Source organism: Megascapheus bottae, chromosome 7 (assembly GCF_031878675.1).
Source record: "Megascapheus bottae isolate mThoBot1 chromosome 7, mThoBot2.hap1, whole genome shotgun sequence".
In the NCBI taxonomy this organism is placed as follows: domain Eukaryota; kingdom Metazoa; phylum Chordata; class Mammalia; order Rodentia; family Geomyidae; genus Megascapheus; species Megascapheus bottae.
Window position 1 is genome coordinate 67133708 of NC_143515.1, and position 17725 is coordinate 67151432.

At 41.8% G+C, this 17725-nt stretch overlaps 1 protein-coding gene across 1 annotated transcript in view; it reads right to left on the bottom strand.

Annotated features, from left to right (window-relative positions):
- Window positions 1-8442: 8442 nt before the first annotated feature.
- Rab10 (RAB10, member RAS oncogene family) overlaps window positions 8443-17725 on the bottom strand; it is a 58697-nt gene continuing 49414 nt past the window's right edge. Inside the window, exon 6 of the mRNA XM_090337340.1 lies at window positions 8443-10938. Coding sequence (XP_090193466.1) covers window positions 10855-10938 — 84 coding nt within the window. The 3' untranslated portion in view covers window positions 8443-10854. The remainder of the gene's footprint in view (window positions 10939-17725) is intronic.

Consider the following 17725-nt stretch of genomic DNA (forward strand, 5'->3'; position numbering starts at 1 on the left):
AGAATCAGTTAGTCCTTCTCCAAGATCAAAGAGAATCTAGTGTGGATCCATCGGGTCCTGGGCTTTTCTTTGTTGAGATTCTAATGCATCAATGACATTGCTTGTTGTAGATGTGTTGAAGTGGTTTATATCTTCTTGGTTAAATTTTGGTAGGCCAACTGTACTTAGAAAACATCCATTTCTTGTAAATTTATTTATTTATATGTTTGCTTATTAGTTTATTTATTGTCGATCATGGGGCTTGAACTCTGGTCCTGGGTGCTGTCTCTGAGCTCTTCAGCTCAAGGCTAGTGCTCTACTAGAGCCACAGTGCCACCATTTCTTCTAAATTTTGCATTTTATTTGATTTTAGGTTTTCTAAATATTTTCTCATGATCCTTTGGAGAGCTCTGGTATCTGTAGTGATATTCCTTTTTCATCTCTGATTTTATTCATTTGCATCTTGTCTCTCCTTTTACTGAAATTATTTAGGGGTTTATTAATTTTATTTACTTTTCAAAGAACCAATTTTTGCTTCATTGATTCTTTGTATAGTCATTTAGTCTCCATTTCACAAATATCTGTACTGACATTTATTATTGCTTTCTATCATTTTTGGGTTTGGCTTGTTTATGTTTTTCTAGAAGCTTGAGATGGTGTGTGTGTGTGTGTGTGTGTGTGTGTGTGTGTGTGTGTGTGTTTATCATGGGGTTTGACCTTAGGGCCTGAAGGCTGTCCATGAGCTTTTTGCTCAAAGTTAGCATTCTACCACTTTGAGCCACAGCTTCACTTCTGGTTTTCTAGTGGCTAACTGGAGATAAGAGCCTCATGAACTTACCAGCCTAGTCTGGTTTCAAACTGCACTCCTCAGATCTCAGTCTTCTTAGTAGTAAGGATTATAGCATGAGCCGCTGGCACCCAGCTTGAGGTGTATTCCTATGCTGGGTGTATTTTTGCTTTTGTTTTTATTTTGTTGTTGTTGTTGTTGTGGGTCATGGGGCTTGAACTTGGCCTGGTCACTGTCCCTGAGCTCTTCAGGTCAAGGGTAGGGCACTCAGCTCAAGGCTACCGCCCTACCCTTGAGCCAAGGTCTTCTTCCCATTTTCTAGAGGTTAACTGGAGATAAGAATCTCAGGTCCTTTTGTGCCAGGGCTGACTTTGAACCTTGATCTTCAGATCTCAACCTCCTGAGTAGCTAGGATTACAGGTGTGAGCTACCTCACCCAGTTGTTTTGTTTTAATATAGGAACTCATAGCTGTAAATTTCACTGCCTTGCTAGATCCTAATGGTTCTAGTAGGTTGCATGTACATTTTCATTGTTATAAAAGTTTCTTGAGGGCTGGGAGTTTGGCCTAGTGGTTAAAGTGCTTGCCTAGCATGCATGAAGACCCGGGTTCGATTCCTTGGTACCACATACATAGAAAAAAGCCGGAAGTGGTGCTGAGGCTCAAGTGGTAGAGCTCTAGCCTTTAGAAAGTCCAAGGACAGTGCTCAGGCCCTGAGCTCAAGCCCAGGACTGGCAAAAAAAAAAAAAGTTTCTTGATTTCTCTATTTCTTCAGTGACCCACTTGAAATCCAACAGTTTCTTCATTCTTCATACACTTGATGGTTTTCTGTCGTGTCTTTTGCTGTTGAGTTCTAGTTAAGTGCTATATGGTTTGAGAAAATACAGGAAGTCATTTCAATTTTTTGGTTTTTAGTAAGATTTGCTTTATGTCCTAAAATATAATTTTGGAAAATGTTCCATGAGCTGATAAGAATTTGTAGTGAGCAGGTGCTGAAGATATCTGTTAAGTCCTTATGATCTCTGGTGACTTCAGTTCTGAGGTTTCTTTGTTGAGCTTTTGTTTGGATGACTTATCCATTGGTCAGGGTAAGTTCTATGTTTCAAAGTATCAAAGTGTTTGTTTAGTGAGTCTGTGTTGTGTGTGCACTGCTATTTAGTGCCTATGTGCTAACAAATGTACTTTCCTATTTATTTCATGTTGAGTGTGCTGGTCCTGCAGCATGAACTCAGGGCTTGGATACTGTCCCTTAGTGTTTTTGTTTTTGTTTTTGTTTTGCCAGTCCTGGGCTTGAGCTTAGGGCCTGAGCACTGTCCTTGGACTTTCTCAAGGCTAGAGCTCTACCACTTGAGCCTCAGCACCACTTCCGGCTTTTTTCTATGTATGTGGTACTGAGGAATCGAACCCGGGTCTTTGTGCATGCTAGGCAAGCACTTTAACCACTAGGCCAAACTCCCGGCCCCCTTAGCGTTTTTATTCAAGGATGATGCTATACCACTTGAGCCATACCTATACCTACACTTCCAGATTATGCTGGTGAATTGAAGATGAGCATTCCATGGACCTACAACCAACCAACCAACCAAAAAAAAAAAAAAGAAAGGTTTCATGGACTTTCCTGCTTGGGCCGGTTTTGAACCATGATCCTAAGATCTCAGCCTCCTGCGTAGCTAAGATTACAGGCTTGAGCCACTGGTGACTAGCTTCTTATCTTAACTCTTTGTCTTCGGCAGTGAGATGTTCTGTAGTTAACAAATGGTTGAGTCTTGCTTTTTAATAAAAGTTGCTTTTTTGTTTGTGCCAGTCCTGGGCTTGAGCTCAAGGCCTGAACACTATGCTTGGACTTTCTCAAGGCTAGAGCTCTACCACTTGAGCCTCAGCACCACTTCAGCTTTTTTCTATGTATGTGGTACCGAGGAATTGAACTCGGGTCTTCGTGCATGCTAGGCAAGCACTCTACCACTAGGGCCAAACTCCCAGGCACAAAAGTTGTTTGTTTGTTTTTTTTGCCAGTCCTGGGGCTTGAACTCTGGGCTTTGGCTCTGTCCCCAAGCTTCTTTTGCTCAAAGTTAGTGCTCTACCACTTAAGTCATAGCACCACTTCCGGCTTTTTCAGAGTAGTTTATTGGAAATGAGTCACATGGACTTTCCTCCCCTGGCTGGCTTCAAACTATGATCCCAGCCTCTTTAGTAGCGAGGACTATAGGCATAAATCACTGCGCCCAGCTTTTTAAACCAAGTTGCGTTTTTGAGGTTTTGATTTTGTTCTGTGGCTAGGATTCCTTTAAGTATCTTCTACAGTGCTAGTTTAGAAGTTATGAATCCTTTTTTTTTTTTTTTTTTGGCCCCCTTCTCTTTCTGGCCCCGCTCGCTCCGGCCCCGCTCGCTCCGGCCTCGCTGGCTCTGGCTCTGCTCGCTCTGGCCCCTTCTCGCTCCGGCCCCGCTTGCTCTGGCCCCGCTCGCTCCGGCCTCGCTGGCTCTGGCCCTGCTCGCTCCGGCCCCGCTCGCTCCGGCCACCACTCGGTTGGGCTCCGCTTGCTTGCTTTCGCTCTCTGTCGCTTGTTGCAGTCTCGTCTCTGCCACTTCCGGCTTGGTTGCGTATGTGGGATACCGAGGAATCGAACCCGGGTCTTTGTGCATGCTAGGCAAGCACTTTTAACCGCTAGGCCAAACTCCCGGGCCCTTATGAATCCTTTTAACTTTTGCATATCATGGGAGAATTTTATTCCTCCAGTAATTATGGATAGCTTTGCGAGGTACCCTAGATAGGTTGACAACTATTATTCAGGGTTTGAATTATGTCCTTTATGCTCTCCTTACATTTAGATTTTGAGAAATCCTTTGTTATTCTAGTAGCCTGTTATTATAACTTGTTTCGTCTCCTTTTCAGTTTTCATTCTGTGTACTTAATGTTTTAAGTATGTTTCTAGGCAGCATTTCAAATTGAGACATTTATTATTTGCATGGAACATTTTTAGCCTTTTGATTTGCTTACAGTTGACTCTCACTTCACTTATAATTCCTAATTTCCACATAGTTTTAACATTTGTCCCCACTATTTGCTTATGTTCTTTGAGCAGCTGGGCTCGTGAACACAGCAGTCCCGCTACTCTGGCACACAATGGGCACAGAAACAGGTACCAGTTACAAAGGGAATCATGCCTGGAATCGCAGGTCAACTAGTATCATGGCTCATATCTCTTACAGTGATGGCTTAAGTGCTCATACAGAGGATACGATTCATTCTGTTTGTTCATTGAGCAACTTAAATAAAATGTGAGTCATCTAGAATGGACTGTGGAATTAGGTGATGGTTTCTGACAGTTATTTTGTGGGGTCTTTTTTTTTTTTATTGCAGGGGGATCATGGGGCTTGAACTTGGCCTGGGTGCTGTCCCTGAGCTCTTCAGCTCCAGGCAACCACCCTACTCTGGAGCCGAGGCCAACTTCTTGTTTTCTAGAGGTTCACTGGAGATATGCGTCTCAGGTTCTTTTGTGCCTGGGCTGGCTTTGAACCTTGGTCTTCAGATCTTAGCCTCCTGAGTAGCTAAGATTAGAGGCTATTGTGGGTCTTGAATGAGTATTAAGGTCAGAGAAGTTCTCATTTGTATTTATTGTTGTTTCTCTTCTGTTTTTCATTCTTGTATTTCCCCCTCCACCCTCCATCCCCTTTTTAAAGGATATTCTAGTTAACCATTATGGCCCAAGCCTATAATCTAAACTACTTGAGAGATGGAGATCTGGGAATCTCGACTCAGGAGTAGCGTGAGACTCCATCTCAATTAATAGTTACAATGGTATGATCATGTTTTTCTGGGTATGAGGGAGCATAATGACTGGACATGGTGGTGTACGCATACCACCCCAGTACACAGGGGAGCACAAGAAGGAAGATCTCAGCCTAGGCTGGGCCCTCTCACAAATAATGCTAACCCATGCTAGAGACATGGCTCAGGTGGGGTCTAGTAGACCCCTTTGTGTGTGATCTTGGCTTACTATCCCTTTCCCTGTCCACAGTCTTCAAGCCTGGAGCTTTTAGAGGTCCATTCTCCAGACTCTGAAGAGGAATCCAAGGGACTCCACTGCTTCCTGTAAGATTTCAATCAGTCTCCACTTAAACCTCCACACACCTAGCTTTCCCAGTGTCTAGTGCCAGTAATCCTGAAAGTCCTGGGGACCTTCTGGGCAAATCTGTTCACTCTCTGGTGTCCTCTTCGAAAACATAAGGTAGTAAATTATCATCCATTTTTTCCATTTAATATATATATATATATATATACTCAATTTTTGCATAACACGAGATACAATCCCAGTTCTTCACTAATTTCCAGTTGTGGGATTTGAACTCAGGGTCTTAAGCTTGTTTAGCAGGGCTCTACCATTGGAGCCCCACCCCAGCCCTACCTAATTTTTTTTTTTTTGCCAGTCCTGGGCACTGAACTTCGGGCCTGAACATTGTCCTTGGGCTATTTCCTCAAGGATAGCACTCGGCCACTTGAGTCACAGCACCACTTCTGGCTTTTCTACATATATAGGACTGAAGAATCGAGCCCAGGTCTTTGTGCATGCTAGGCAAAGCACTCTACCACTAGGTCAAACTCCCATCCCCCTACGTAAATTCTTGATGCATTTATGTCAACTTTCACAGCACAATGAAGTGCACCTACCCAGAAGGATCACAAGGTGGCGCAGTGACCCTATATTTAATTTCCATTTCATATAGTGATGCACTCCGATAAGAATTAAGAGTGCTGCCCAGAGGGGCTGAGGGGGAGGGGAAGTAGGAGAAAAACACGGGAGGGGTAACGATGTTTGAAAAGAAATGTATTCACTGCCTTACATATGTAACTATACATCACCCTGACAATTTTATTATTATTTTTTTGGCTAATCTGGGCTTGAGCTCAGGGCCTAAGCACTGTCCTTCGACTTTCTCAAGGCTAGAGCTCTACCACTTGAGCCTCAGCACCACTTCTGGCTTTTTTCTATGTATTTGGTACCAAGGATTTGAAACCAGGTCTTTGTGCATGTTAGGCAAGCACTCTACTACTAGGCTAAACTCCTAGCCCCCGACAATATATTTTTAAAAAACACAAAAAATTCTCCCTAATTCTGCATTGAGATCCACAGAACTGAGACCATTAGCCAGAGCCTCAAAAGGCTTTTTAGTCCGTATTTTTAAATTATTGTTTTTGTTTGGTTTTGTTTTTGCTAGTCCTGGGCTTGGGCTCAGGGCCTGAACACTGTCCTTGGACTTTCTCCAGGATAGAGCTCTACCACTTGAGCCTCAGCACCACTTCTGGCTTTTTTCTATGTATGTGGTACCGAGGAATCGAACCCGGGTCTTCATGCATGCTAGGCAAGCACTTTAACCACTAGGTCAAACTCCCGGCCCCTCCTTGCATTTTCTTAAGGCTAGAGCTCTACCACTTGAACCTCAGCACCACTTCTGGTTTTTTTTTTACATATGTGGTACCAAGTAATCAAACCCAGGTCTATATCCGTGCTAGGGAAGCACGCCAAACTCCTGGTCCCTGGTCCATATTTGTAGAGACAAGAAATTGAGATAGTAAGGAATCAACCAGTTTATTCAATATTGGGAGAAAGTAAGAATGGACTTGGGCTTCAACTTCAGAGTCATAATTGAAGTTGTCATTAAATAAAAATACAACCTAGGTTGGGTATGGTGGTTCACACCTGTAATCCTACTCAAGAGGCTGAATACTTGAGGATCTCAGCTTGAAGCCAGTCTGGGTAGAAAAGGCTATGAGACTTTTATCTCCAATACAGTTGTTGGAAATGGCCAGAAAGGGTGCGGTGGTTTAAGTGGAAGAGCACTAGCCTTGAGCAAAAGATGATCAGGGACAGTGAGTGGCCAGGCCCTGAGTTGAGGCCCACAGCCCACCGACAAAATACAAAAAACAAAGCAAACAAACTATATATAGTTCTGAAGTGGAACGACTGATTGGGTCCAGGATCTTAAGTAAAAAGATGTATAAAAGGTGAGTTGCGCAGGGAGTTTCACACCAGTAATCTCAGCTACTCAGGAGGCTGAGATCTGAGGATCACTGCTCAAAGCCAGTCCCGGCACTAAAGACCGTGAGTCTCTTATCTCCAATTAATGACTAGAAAATAGGAAGTGGGGCTGTGGCTCAGGGGTAGGGCAGTATAGCCTTGAGCTGAAGAGCTCAAGGACAGCACCCAGGCCCCAGAGTTCAAGTCCCATAAGCCACACACACAAAAAAGCGCATGAAAGGGAAGAAAACAAGACCAATGCACCCCCTGCTGGACTGAAGGGGGAGAACACTGCTAAGTTGTTACTCTTCTGCTCTGTGGACAGACATGCAGCAACACCTGTGAAGATACAGTGACGGCAGGAGAGTCCTTGCCCACCACACAGTTGTAGTCTGCTAAGGAGATAAACCATCCAGATGACAAGTTAAACTAGGGAATGACACTATGCAGCCCAATGCTTACTAGGAAGAAGGTTCTGCTCAGGAGTTTGAATATGCCTGACTCTGGGCTGGCCTTGAAGAGCCAAGAGAACTGTGAAGAACAGCTGAAAAATGGTCTAAATGGGAGTCTGTCACAGCAAGATGAGCTAGGTGGTGAGGGGTAACCGAGGTGCAGCAGACCCATAGCAGGCTTACAAACTACTCTCCCCCAACTCCTTTACCATCCCAGCCTCTTATCTCTCAACCATCTCATACAGGCCCATTCAACCTGCCTTTACCTGGGGAACCTGTCAGTTTTTCTATTTCCAACATATCTGGATGTCTTCCTCAAACATATACTGCTCCCAGTCTCAAGAGATTACCAGGACCCTCCAAGCGCCCATCATACCCTCCAGCTGGTCTTCTGCCGTCTTGCTTCTTACAATGCTTTTACTCTGCCCTGGCTCAACAGTCCACACACCTAAGAACCAATCTGAGTGTTTCTTCCTTTTCAAAGCCATACAGCTACTCTCCCTGCCCAAATTTGCTCTTCTAGGAATGTAGCACTGAGAATTTGGCTCATGATTACTTGGCTCGCATACATGCTCAATTGGTTGGTTTTTGCTTTTTTAAGCCAGATGTTAAATTTATGGTCATATCCTATTTTCCTCTGTTAGTCTCAAAGGCCAAATCATGTCTCTCCCTGCACACACAACAGGTATGTGATGGGGTGGGAGAAATGGGAATGGTCAGCAATAAACACGCATGTGACGATTACAACTGCGTAACAAGACAACCTGTGTACATCAACCTTCCAGCAGTCTTAGCCACAAGTTTCTCCTTTATTAACTACTAAGGCCTTACTATGGGATTACACATTTGCCAATATATACAAGGTAGGAGAGGAGGAAATAGTGTTTCCAGGAAAGAGAAAGCCAGGACAGAGTCAACATTCGCAGCACTGTGGCAAGCCTCCCTGGGTGTCCTGGGTATCCAGCTGGCTTTGGCACACTCAACTAGCATCAGCGGGAGGCGGGTAGGCCAGGACGCCTATTATTTCATCCTAGGATGACTGCGTTAGTGTCTGGGAACTATTTTCAGTCTTCTATTAAATTTTTTTTTTAATATGAAAGACAATCCTGGAATTGTCTTCCAGTTTTCTATAGGCTGAATTCATACTTCGATAGCTTTCAGAAGATATCCTCCAACTCCACAAATAAATGAAAACCAAGCCACACAGATGGAAACCAAGTCTTATTTTTATATGAACAGAAGTAGACCATCTAGAAATATTTCAGTTTATTTAAATTGGTAAGTAGAATATGAAACCGAATTTGTAGCTAGTACCAGAGAATGGACTTAACTGTTGGTGTTAATGAGAACAACTTCTACATAGGATCCCAAGAGACTTACAGAAAAGGGGCAAAGCCCTAATATTAAGCAAATAAAACTCATGTTCAAACAGATTTTACAAAAATTGATTTATACTCCATTTCCCTTTTTGTTGATATTTAGAAAGTGCAGATTTAACAAAAGGTAGCCATATCCTTTCTATGTACAATGCCGATTATAATTATGCAAACAACAAAATGGTCAGTCTGTTACCCAAAAAATCCCAGTGTTCAGCTCTCAAACCTTAAGTCATTGAATAAGGATTAGAGGGTTAAAAAAAAAAAAATCAAAACCAAAAAACTACTGCCACATTCCAGATAAAGGGAAGCAACAAATACATTAACAGTAAGGTTAACCCTAAAGCTTTTTGAAAAGCTTTAACATCATTTCATTATTCCTTTTAGTGGAAAACTAGGGATTATTTGGCAATGCTGCTTTTACTAGTAAACAATGATAAGAGTCAAGTGTGGGAAAGATCTAAGAACCACCTGTGAGGCATAGAAAATTGTCTTTAGGGCACTATCTGAAAAATTCATGGGTTTTTGTAGCAGATATGTCCCCATGCTGTTGTTTATGTGAGCCAAGAGGTCATTAAAATGCGCATGACGGCACAGAAAGACTTTTCAATGGATGCTGCTGTCCTAAACTCAGCCTCTGCTTGAAATGAATCATGCTATTCACAATTATTTCAACAAAGGTATCATCTTAGGATGCCAGCAGCACAGCAAACTTAACCTACCCTATCCTAACAATAAGCAATGAAGCAAAACTAGAAAGATGAAGAGGAGGAAGGACAGGGTTAGAAGTAGCTAGAAGAGCTTATCTTTACAGGAGAAGCCTTTCTTGTCCTTTTTGTAGATCCATGGTAATACAAGTTTTCCAAGAAATGTAAGGATAGGACAAAAAATTAATATTATAAAGTGTTTCTAAATCTTAAGGTAAAGACAACTTAACACTGAATAAGTGTTCATCAGAGGCCAAATCTCAATACATTTGGCAACCATGTTAATAAAATCCACTCCTTTTTATTTTTATTTTTTTAAACTCATTACTGGGCTACCAAAGTGCCAGAGGAGTTGTCAAAATGGAGACTACTCAAATTCAGGTTCAGAGATTTATTCTAGGAAAGTGAATAGGATATATACCTAATTAGAAAGACAAACCACAACACCCTCCAAACACTAGTGCATGCAATTAACTCTTCCATTTCATAAACTGGATGGATAGACTGGAAGGGAGCAAAGGGAAGGAAAAGGAAGAAGGAAGACAGCAGGGCAGAGGTTTGAGGGGGAGGAAATGAGAGGAAGACACGAGCTAACTGACATCTGATAGTAGGCAGTTAGAATTTATCTTTCTGTTTACTTAGTAAGTTAAATCAGTGCTTTATATTAAATTTGACAAAGCTACAAGTTTGCTCCTTTCATTTTAAATAACTCTGACCATGGCAGGGGGTGGGAGGGGAGACTGGTGTAGGGGAGAGAAATAAAGCAGCATGCAGGAAGATGAGACTCGGGGTGAGTGGCCAAGAAGGAGAAGTGGTGGCAGGAATAGTTTAGATATCAAGGCCACTGTAAATGAGACTCAGCAAACCGAAGCTATCATTTCTGCAACACCCTTTGTCCTCAATTAACTACTTTGAAAATTACAGCCAAGCAAACCACAAACATTTTCATGGTTTATGTTTAGATGATATGTCTCCTGCACATGCTTCCACCAGAACAAAAAAGGAAAAAACAAAGAAGTTCCTTTCCACATAAGGCACAGGACAAAATTAACCCCACTTACAGATTCAAGGCGAAAATGAGTGTTTTCTGGCTTTTGTTTGCTTCCTTTGCTATCACATGTCCATAGACTATAGGGACTCAAACACATTATCCATGACAGAAAATTCCACTGTTGTACAAAATAAAATTGTTAAGTCTAACTTTTATTCTTATACAATTTGCAGAATAGAGTTGAAATGATTGCTATAGGTTTAATGTTGATAAGAGGAACCAGATATAATACAACTGAAATGCAGTGGTGAGCTGAGCAAGTACATTTAAAATGAAGTCACAGACATGATTTTGCTATACATTTTTTTGTTTGAAGAAAATAATAAAGTCAGCAAGCAGTCACAGATGAAAGAACAAATAAAACAGGTGGACTGAAATTAAGATGAGGAAGAAAAGCATCTGCTTAAGAGTTAAAAATGGACAGAGTGGTTTATTTTGCAGCAAGAAGAGAAACGGGTGGTAGATGGCAACGGATGGAAAGGGGAGCCCTCAGCAGCATTTGCTCTTCCAGCCTGTCACGCCTCCTCCACTGCTGATATCTACATTTTCACTGTTGGGCTCTTTTACAGGGGTCTGGAACAAACACACAAGGAAAGTAACCATAAAAACAATGCCACCGATAAACCACGATTCAGCAGAAATATTCACAACATTCATTCATGCAACAAACAGTATTATCATCACATGAAACAGGTTGCCATCTCTCCGTACAGAGTCAAGATGTGGACACTGTTTTTAATGTTCAGTTGTTAGTTAATTTTTAATCTTTTACTTTTACTAGCTGTCAATGTGAATATGAATATAGACATTTCCTGGCAACTCCTTTTTTATGTATGCACAGCAGTCACAGGGCTTGAATTCAGGGACTGGGTCTGTCCCTTAGCTTTTGTGTTCAAGGCCAGCGCTCTACCACTTGAGACGAAGCTCCACTTCTGCCCACCCCTATCACCCTGGTTAACTGGAGGAAAAGAACAGTTTCATAGACTTTCCTGCTTGGGGTGGCTTTGAACAGTGACCTTCAGATCTCAAGCCTTTGGAATAGCTAGCTAGGATTACACAAGTGAGCCACTGGTGGCTGCCTGGTTTCAAGTAATTATCTTACATATGTATCTTAAAAGCGTTTCAGCCTAAGCCAGGAGCAGGCTCACACCTGTAACCCTAGCTACTAAGGAGGCTGAAATCTGAGGATCACTGTTCAAAGCCAGCCCGGGCACTAAGGCACTAAAAATGTGAGATTCTCATCTCTAATTAATCACTAGAAAATGGGAAGTGGGCCTGTGGCTCAGGGGTAGGGCAGTAGCCTTGAGCTGAAGAAACTCAGGGACAGTGCCCAGGCCCAGAGTTCAAGACCTACAATAGAGGAGAGAGAAAAAAAAACGTTTCAGCCTTACTCATAAAGGGAGCCACAGGTGCCTGGAGTTTGGCCTAGTGGAGAGTGCTTGCCTAGCATGCATCAAACCTGGGTTGTTATTCCTCAGTACCACATACATAGAAAAAGCTACAAGTGGTGCTATGGCTCAAATGGTAGAGCTCTAGCCTTGAGAAAGCCCCAAGGACAGTGTGCATCCCTGAGCTCAGGACCCGCACTGACCAAAAAAAAAAGGAAGCCACACATTAGACCTACATTAAAAAAAAAAAAAAAGATCGGGTAAGATCTGAGATTTGTAGAATGCTATCCTGGGGATGTTTATGAGTAACCTGCATTTTCAGATGCTGTGGGACAGAATATGACAACACCTATTAAAATGATTTGTGCTCTTTGGCCATTGCTAGAAACCTGTCCTGAATATTTTGTACTTGCTCATACAAAATGATTATATGCACTACAATAGAGTTTATACTACTGAAAATAAAATCTACACACATGAAGAACACAGCACCAGCATGCTATTGGACTAGGGTAAGTTTGTGAGCTTTAACATGTCTAATTACTCACAGTAAAAATTAAGACATTAACTACAAGCCAGGCGTCAGTGGCTTATGCCTGTAATCCTAGCTACTCAGGAGGCTGAGATCTGAAGATCAAGGATCAAGGTTCAAAGCCAACCAGGGAACTAAAGTCTGTAAGACTCATATCCAATTAACCACCAGAAAACTGGAAGAGGCACCATGGCTCAAGGGGTAGAGCACTAGCCTTGAGCTGAAAAGCTCAGAGACAGGGCCCAGGCCCAGAGTTCAAGCCCCATGACCACCCCCCCCCCCAAAAAAAATTAGCTACACTGGTGATGGATGGAGAGATGGATAAACTAATGGCAACTGAAAGGCTTAGACAAACTTTTCTGTACTTTAATTTCACTTTTTTTTTTAGTTGGGTATTAATCCCCAGGTTTCATGCATGCTAAGCAAGTACAGTCTTTATACTTTATCTTTGTGGAATTAATTATCTATGCAAATAATTTAAGATTATCCTTTTTTTTTTTTTTTTTTGCTTTTCTGGGCTTACTATATTTAGTGCATCCTATCATCAAGTTATATTCCAGCCCTGATATAATAAAATCTCTCTCATAAAGGGTGAACAATATATCAACAGTACTCACTGGACAATATGTTGAAAATGAACTATACAACTTGTGGGTGGGGAGGGAAGGAATAACTGAGAGGGGAGGGATTAGTGTACAAAAAAAATTATACTCTTTACCTGACTTATATATCTGCAACTCCGTAAATCATCTTTTTTTTTTTTTTGCCAGTCCTGGGCTTGAACTCAGGACCTGAGCACTGTCCTTGGATTTTCTCAAGGCTAGAGAGCTCTACCACTTGAGCCTCAGCACCACTTCTGGCTTTTTTCTATGTATGTGGTACCGAGGAATCGAACCTGGGTCTTCATGCATGCTAGGCAGGCACTTTAACCACTAGGCCAAACTCCTGGTCCCAATCATCTTTATAATAATAAAAAAATTATAAAATCACTTTCTTAATTTATTTTTGGTATCAGTACTTGGGTTTAAATTTTGTCTCCAGCTAACACTTGAGGTTCATTTACTGTTTGTGGCTGGTGCTCTACCACTTGAGCCATGCTTCCACCAGTTGCATCTTTTTGCAGGCTTAGGGGAGAGAAGATTCTCTTGCACTTGTGTGCCCAAGATGGCTCCAAATCTTTTTATTTTTTTAATTTATCATATATATATATATACATATATATATATATATATTTTTTTTTTTTTTTTTTGGTCAGTCCTGGGCTTGAGCTCAGGGCCTGAGCACTGTCCTTGGACTTTCTCAAGGCTAGAGCTCTACCACTTGAGCCTCAGCACCACTTCCGGCTTTTTTCTATGTATGTGGTACCGAGGAATCGAACCTGGGTCTTTGTGCACGCTAGGCAAGCACTCTACCAGTAGGCCAAACTCCCGGCCCCTGGCTCCCAATCTTGATCCTTAGAAGTTAGCTTTCCCAAATGGATATAAGACACTAGTGCCCAGTTTAACTCTAGAGCAAAACAAATTTACATGATATTTTAAAAATCCATATTGAACCAAAAGATATACACAAAAAATAATAAAAACACTACCTACTATGTAGACCTGTTTACCTAGGAGAATTTACTGGTCTACTCAGAAGTTATATGATAATAGAGAGGCTCTATGTCAATTAGATTCAAATTATATAATGACTATAAATAGCACTACTTTAAAAAAAAATGCCAAGACTGGTGAAAGGTAAAATACATAGTTTAAGCCCCAAAACTTGGAAACCAGAGAATATCAGAAGACCCGGAAACAAAGGTGCTTTGATCTTTTTTTTTTTTTCTTTAACTCTTTGTTAAAGAAAACTAGACAAGGGGCCAAGAGCACAGCCTAGTGGTAGAGTGCTTGCCTAGCATGCACAAAGACCTGGAGTTAGATTCCTCGGTACCACATAGACAGAAAAGGCCAGAAGTGGTACTGTGGCTCAAGTGGTAGAGCCCTAGCCTTGAGGAATGCCCAAGGCAATGCTCACACCGAGTCTAAGCCCCAAGAGTGCAAACAAACAAACAAACAAACAAACAAACAAACAGATAACTGCCTGGTCTTCTACCTCGACTTTGAAAACTCGAATACATTTTCTTGGTGAGTCAAATGTCTGTGGATCATGTCTGTAATCCTAGATACTTAGGAAGCTGAGATCTGAGGATCACAGTTAAAAGCCTGCGCAGAAAAGTCTGTGAGACTCTTAGCTCCAATTGACCAATAAGAATTGAGAAGTTGAGCTGTAGAGGTAGAGCACTAGCCTTGAATAAAAAAGCTAAAGTAGCTACACATAAAAAATTTGTTTTTTTCTTGACCCACTAATCTCTGAAATATAAAGTACCTACACACCATTGGGCACTCTTTTTCATTTTTTAATTTAATTAAACGTATCTCTTTTTCACTGCTCAAGCAGATTTTTTTTTTAATATTCAGGGGCCTTTGCTTGCTAAACAAGTTCTTTTCCATCGCGCTGTACTCCCAGCTCCACAATCTACTACGTGGAGTAGGATTTCAAACAATGTTGTCCCAAACTAACACTTTTAAGTAGTACAGTCCGTGCCCTTAGACATTGCTAAACCGAGTAGTTTCTGTTTATAGTCTATCCTTCCAGATCCTTATATGCTAAATGTAACCAAATGTGAGGATGCATGGTGTGTTTGGTTGTCTTCTTATCTTCTTGGCAGCAGTGCAGTTTGAACTCAAGATTTCATGCTTGTTTGGCAGGCATTCTCAGTCCTTCTTTTACATTTTATAGTCATTTTTTAAAGGTAGGGTATCTTTGCCCACAGATCAGTGTCAGAACATAACCCTCTTAATTATGCTTCCATACATCTAGGACTACAGACATGAACACCCAGATTATGCACTGAGATGTATAGTTCTCATAACTTTTACCAAGGTTGGTCCAAGCCTTGATCCTCATAATCTCTGTTTCTAGACTAGGTGGGATTATAAACATAACCCACTGTACCAGGCCTAGTTGTAAATTTAAAAAAACATGATCATTATTCCCTCATTTTCTAGAAAAACAAATTTCTTTTCTTAGTAGTGGTGGAGATTGAACCCAAGATCTCACATATGGCAGGCCCCTGAAGAACTGAGATCACAGAAGGGCATTATCATACCAAGGTCTAAATTTGGGGGGAGGGGGGCGGGAGGAAGGACACAGGAATCTAGGTAGCCTTGTGCTAAGCAAGTAGTATATCTATGAGCTATATACTCGGCTCTCTAATGATACCATAATAATTCTTTTTTGATGGGGAAGGTTCTTTCTTTCTTTTTTTCGTGGGGGGGGCAGCTGTGGGGCTTGAACTCTGGGCCTGGGCTCTGTCTCTGAAATCTTCAACTCAAAGCTACCACCCTACCCCTGGGCCTGGGCATTGTCCCTGAGCTCAAGGCTGCCAGCCTACCCCTTGAGCTACAGCTCCACTTCTGGTTTTCCAGTGGTTAACTGGAGATAAGAATCTTTTGTGACCGGGCTGGAACCATGATCCTCAGATCTCAGCCTCCTGAGTAGTTAAGGATCACAGGCGTGAGCCATGGCGTCTGGGAGTCACACCTCCTGTTTTTGCACTGGTTGTATTTTTTCTTTTCTTTTTTGTAAGCTAGCACTTGGCTTATACAGGTTATTTTTGAGATAGGGTCTCACTCTTTGCATGCATGTATGCCTGGGCCACAATCCCTTATCTTAGGTTTCCTGTCACAGCTAGGATAACAGGAATGTACACTACTGGCTCCAGCTCTCAGTTTAAAAGGGGGTATCATGACATTTTCTGTTTGGGCTAGTTTTTTTTTTTTTTAATTTTTTGGTCTTTTATAGCTTTTTTTTCCAGAGCCGGGACCTGAACTCAGGGCCTTGCACTTGCCAGGCAAGGGCCTTCCGCTGAGACAAACCCTGACCCCATGTTTGGGCTAGTTTTTAAACACAATCTCAGCCTTCTAATCCAATCAAATTCACTTTTTTTTTTGCCAGCCCTGGGATTTGAACTCAGGGCCTGAACACTATCCTTGAGCTTTCTCAAGGCTAGAGCTCTACCACTTAGGCCATAGCACCACTTCCGTTTTTTTCTATGTATGTGGTACTAAGGAATCGAACCTGGGTCTTCAGGCATACTATGCAGGCATTCTACCACTAGACCAAACTCCCGGCCCTTAAATCTATTTTCTGACCTCACCAGATTCTCATAGGGAAAAAAAAAATCTGTATGCCAGATTCAGAAAACTCTAAAAGAGGGGAAATTGGACATGAACTAAACGGGATTATTTGGAAAGGCAAGATGTGGAGAAGAGAGGGCAAGATGAGGAGAAAATTATGCTGTATTCATACATGAAAAGGTCATAATGGGGCCAGGAGTTTGGTATAATGGTAGAAAAACCTTGTGACAGAGAAGAAAGTTAAGGAAGAAGAGGTGAAGGGGAAAAGGAAAGGAGAGAAGGGGAAGGGAGGAGGGAGAAGGGATGCAGGAAGGGAAGGTGAGATGGAGGAGTGGGAAGAAGGGAATCAGGGAAAGAAGGCAGGCAAGCATGCATTTCCTGAAGTGACAACTTTCTAAACATCGTATATAAGCTGTCAGAACTAGAAACATGATCATTCTGAATAAGTGACTATTTGTTCTGTTTGAATATTTAATTATAATTTACAAATAAAATACCTATTTTTCATTCTAAAAACTGAAGTTGTTTGATTTTTATGATTCCATAATTTAATTTACTTCCATGTAAATATCCAAACTAAACTTCTTGTAACTGCTCATAAACTTACAGCATTTTATGCATATTTTTAAGTACTGTGATTTAAACTCGGAGCCTCAAATTTGGTAGTTAGGTTTGTCTGAGGCTGTCTTCAGATCATCTTCTCAATTTCTGCTTATTGAGTAGCTGGGATTGCAGGTATTTACTACAACGCCTGGCTGGATTTATATTTCATTTTTCATGTCTATTAACAGTTTATGTTTTCTACATATGTGTCTTTATAGGTGTGTGTGTGTCCTGAGACTTGAACTTGGGACCTGGGCACTGTCCCTGAGCTTTTCCAGCTCAAGACTAGCGCCCTTCTACTTGAGCCACAGCTCCACTTCTGGCTTTTTCTGTGATTAAATGGACAAGAGTTTCACAGACTTTTCTGCCCTGCCTGGAATCTTCAAATCTCAGCCTCTTGAGTAGCTAGGACTACAGGTGTGAGCACAGACTGCTTCTCACAAAAGAGATTCACTTCTTACCTTAAATTATGTGTTGGAAAAGAAATGAGCCCAAGAATGAAAAAGCAGATTAAGAAGCAGGGGATGTATGTCAGGGGTAGAGTATTTGCCTAGAAAACCCTGGATTTGATTCCCAGTACAGGAAGGGAGGGAGGGGAACAGGGACGGACGGATGGACAGACAGACAAAGGCAGATAAGTAGATAGGTAAGTGAGA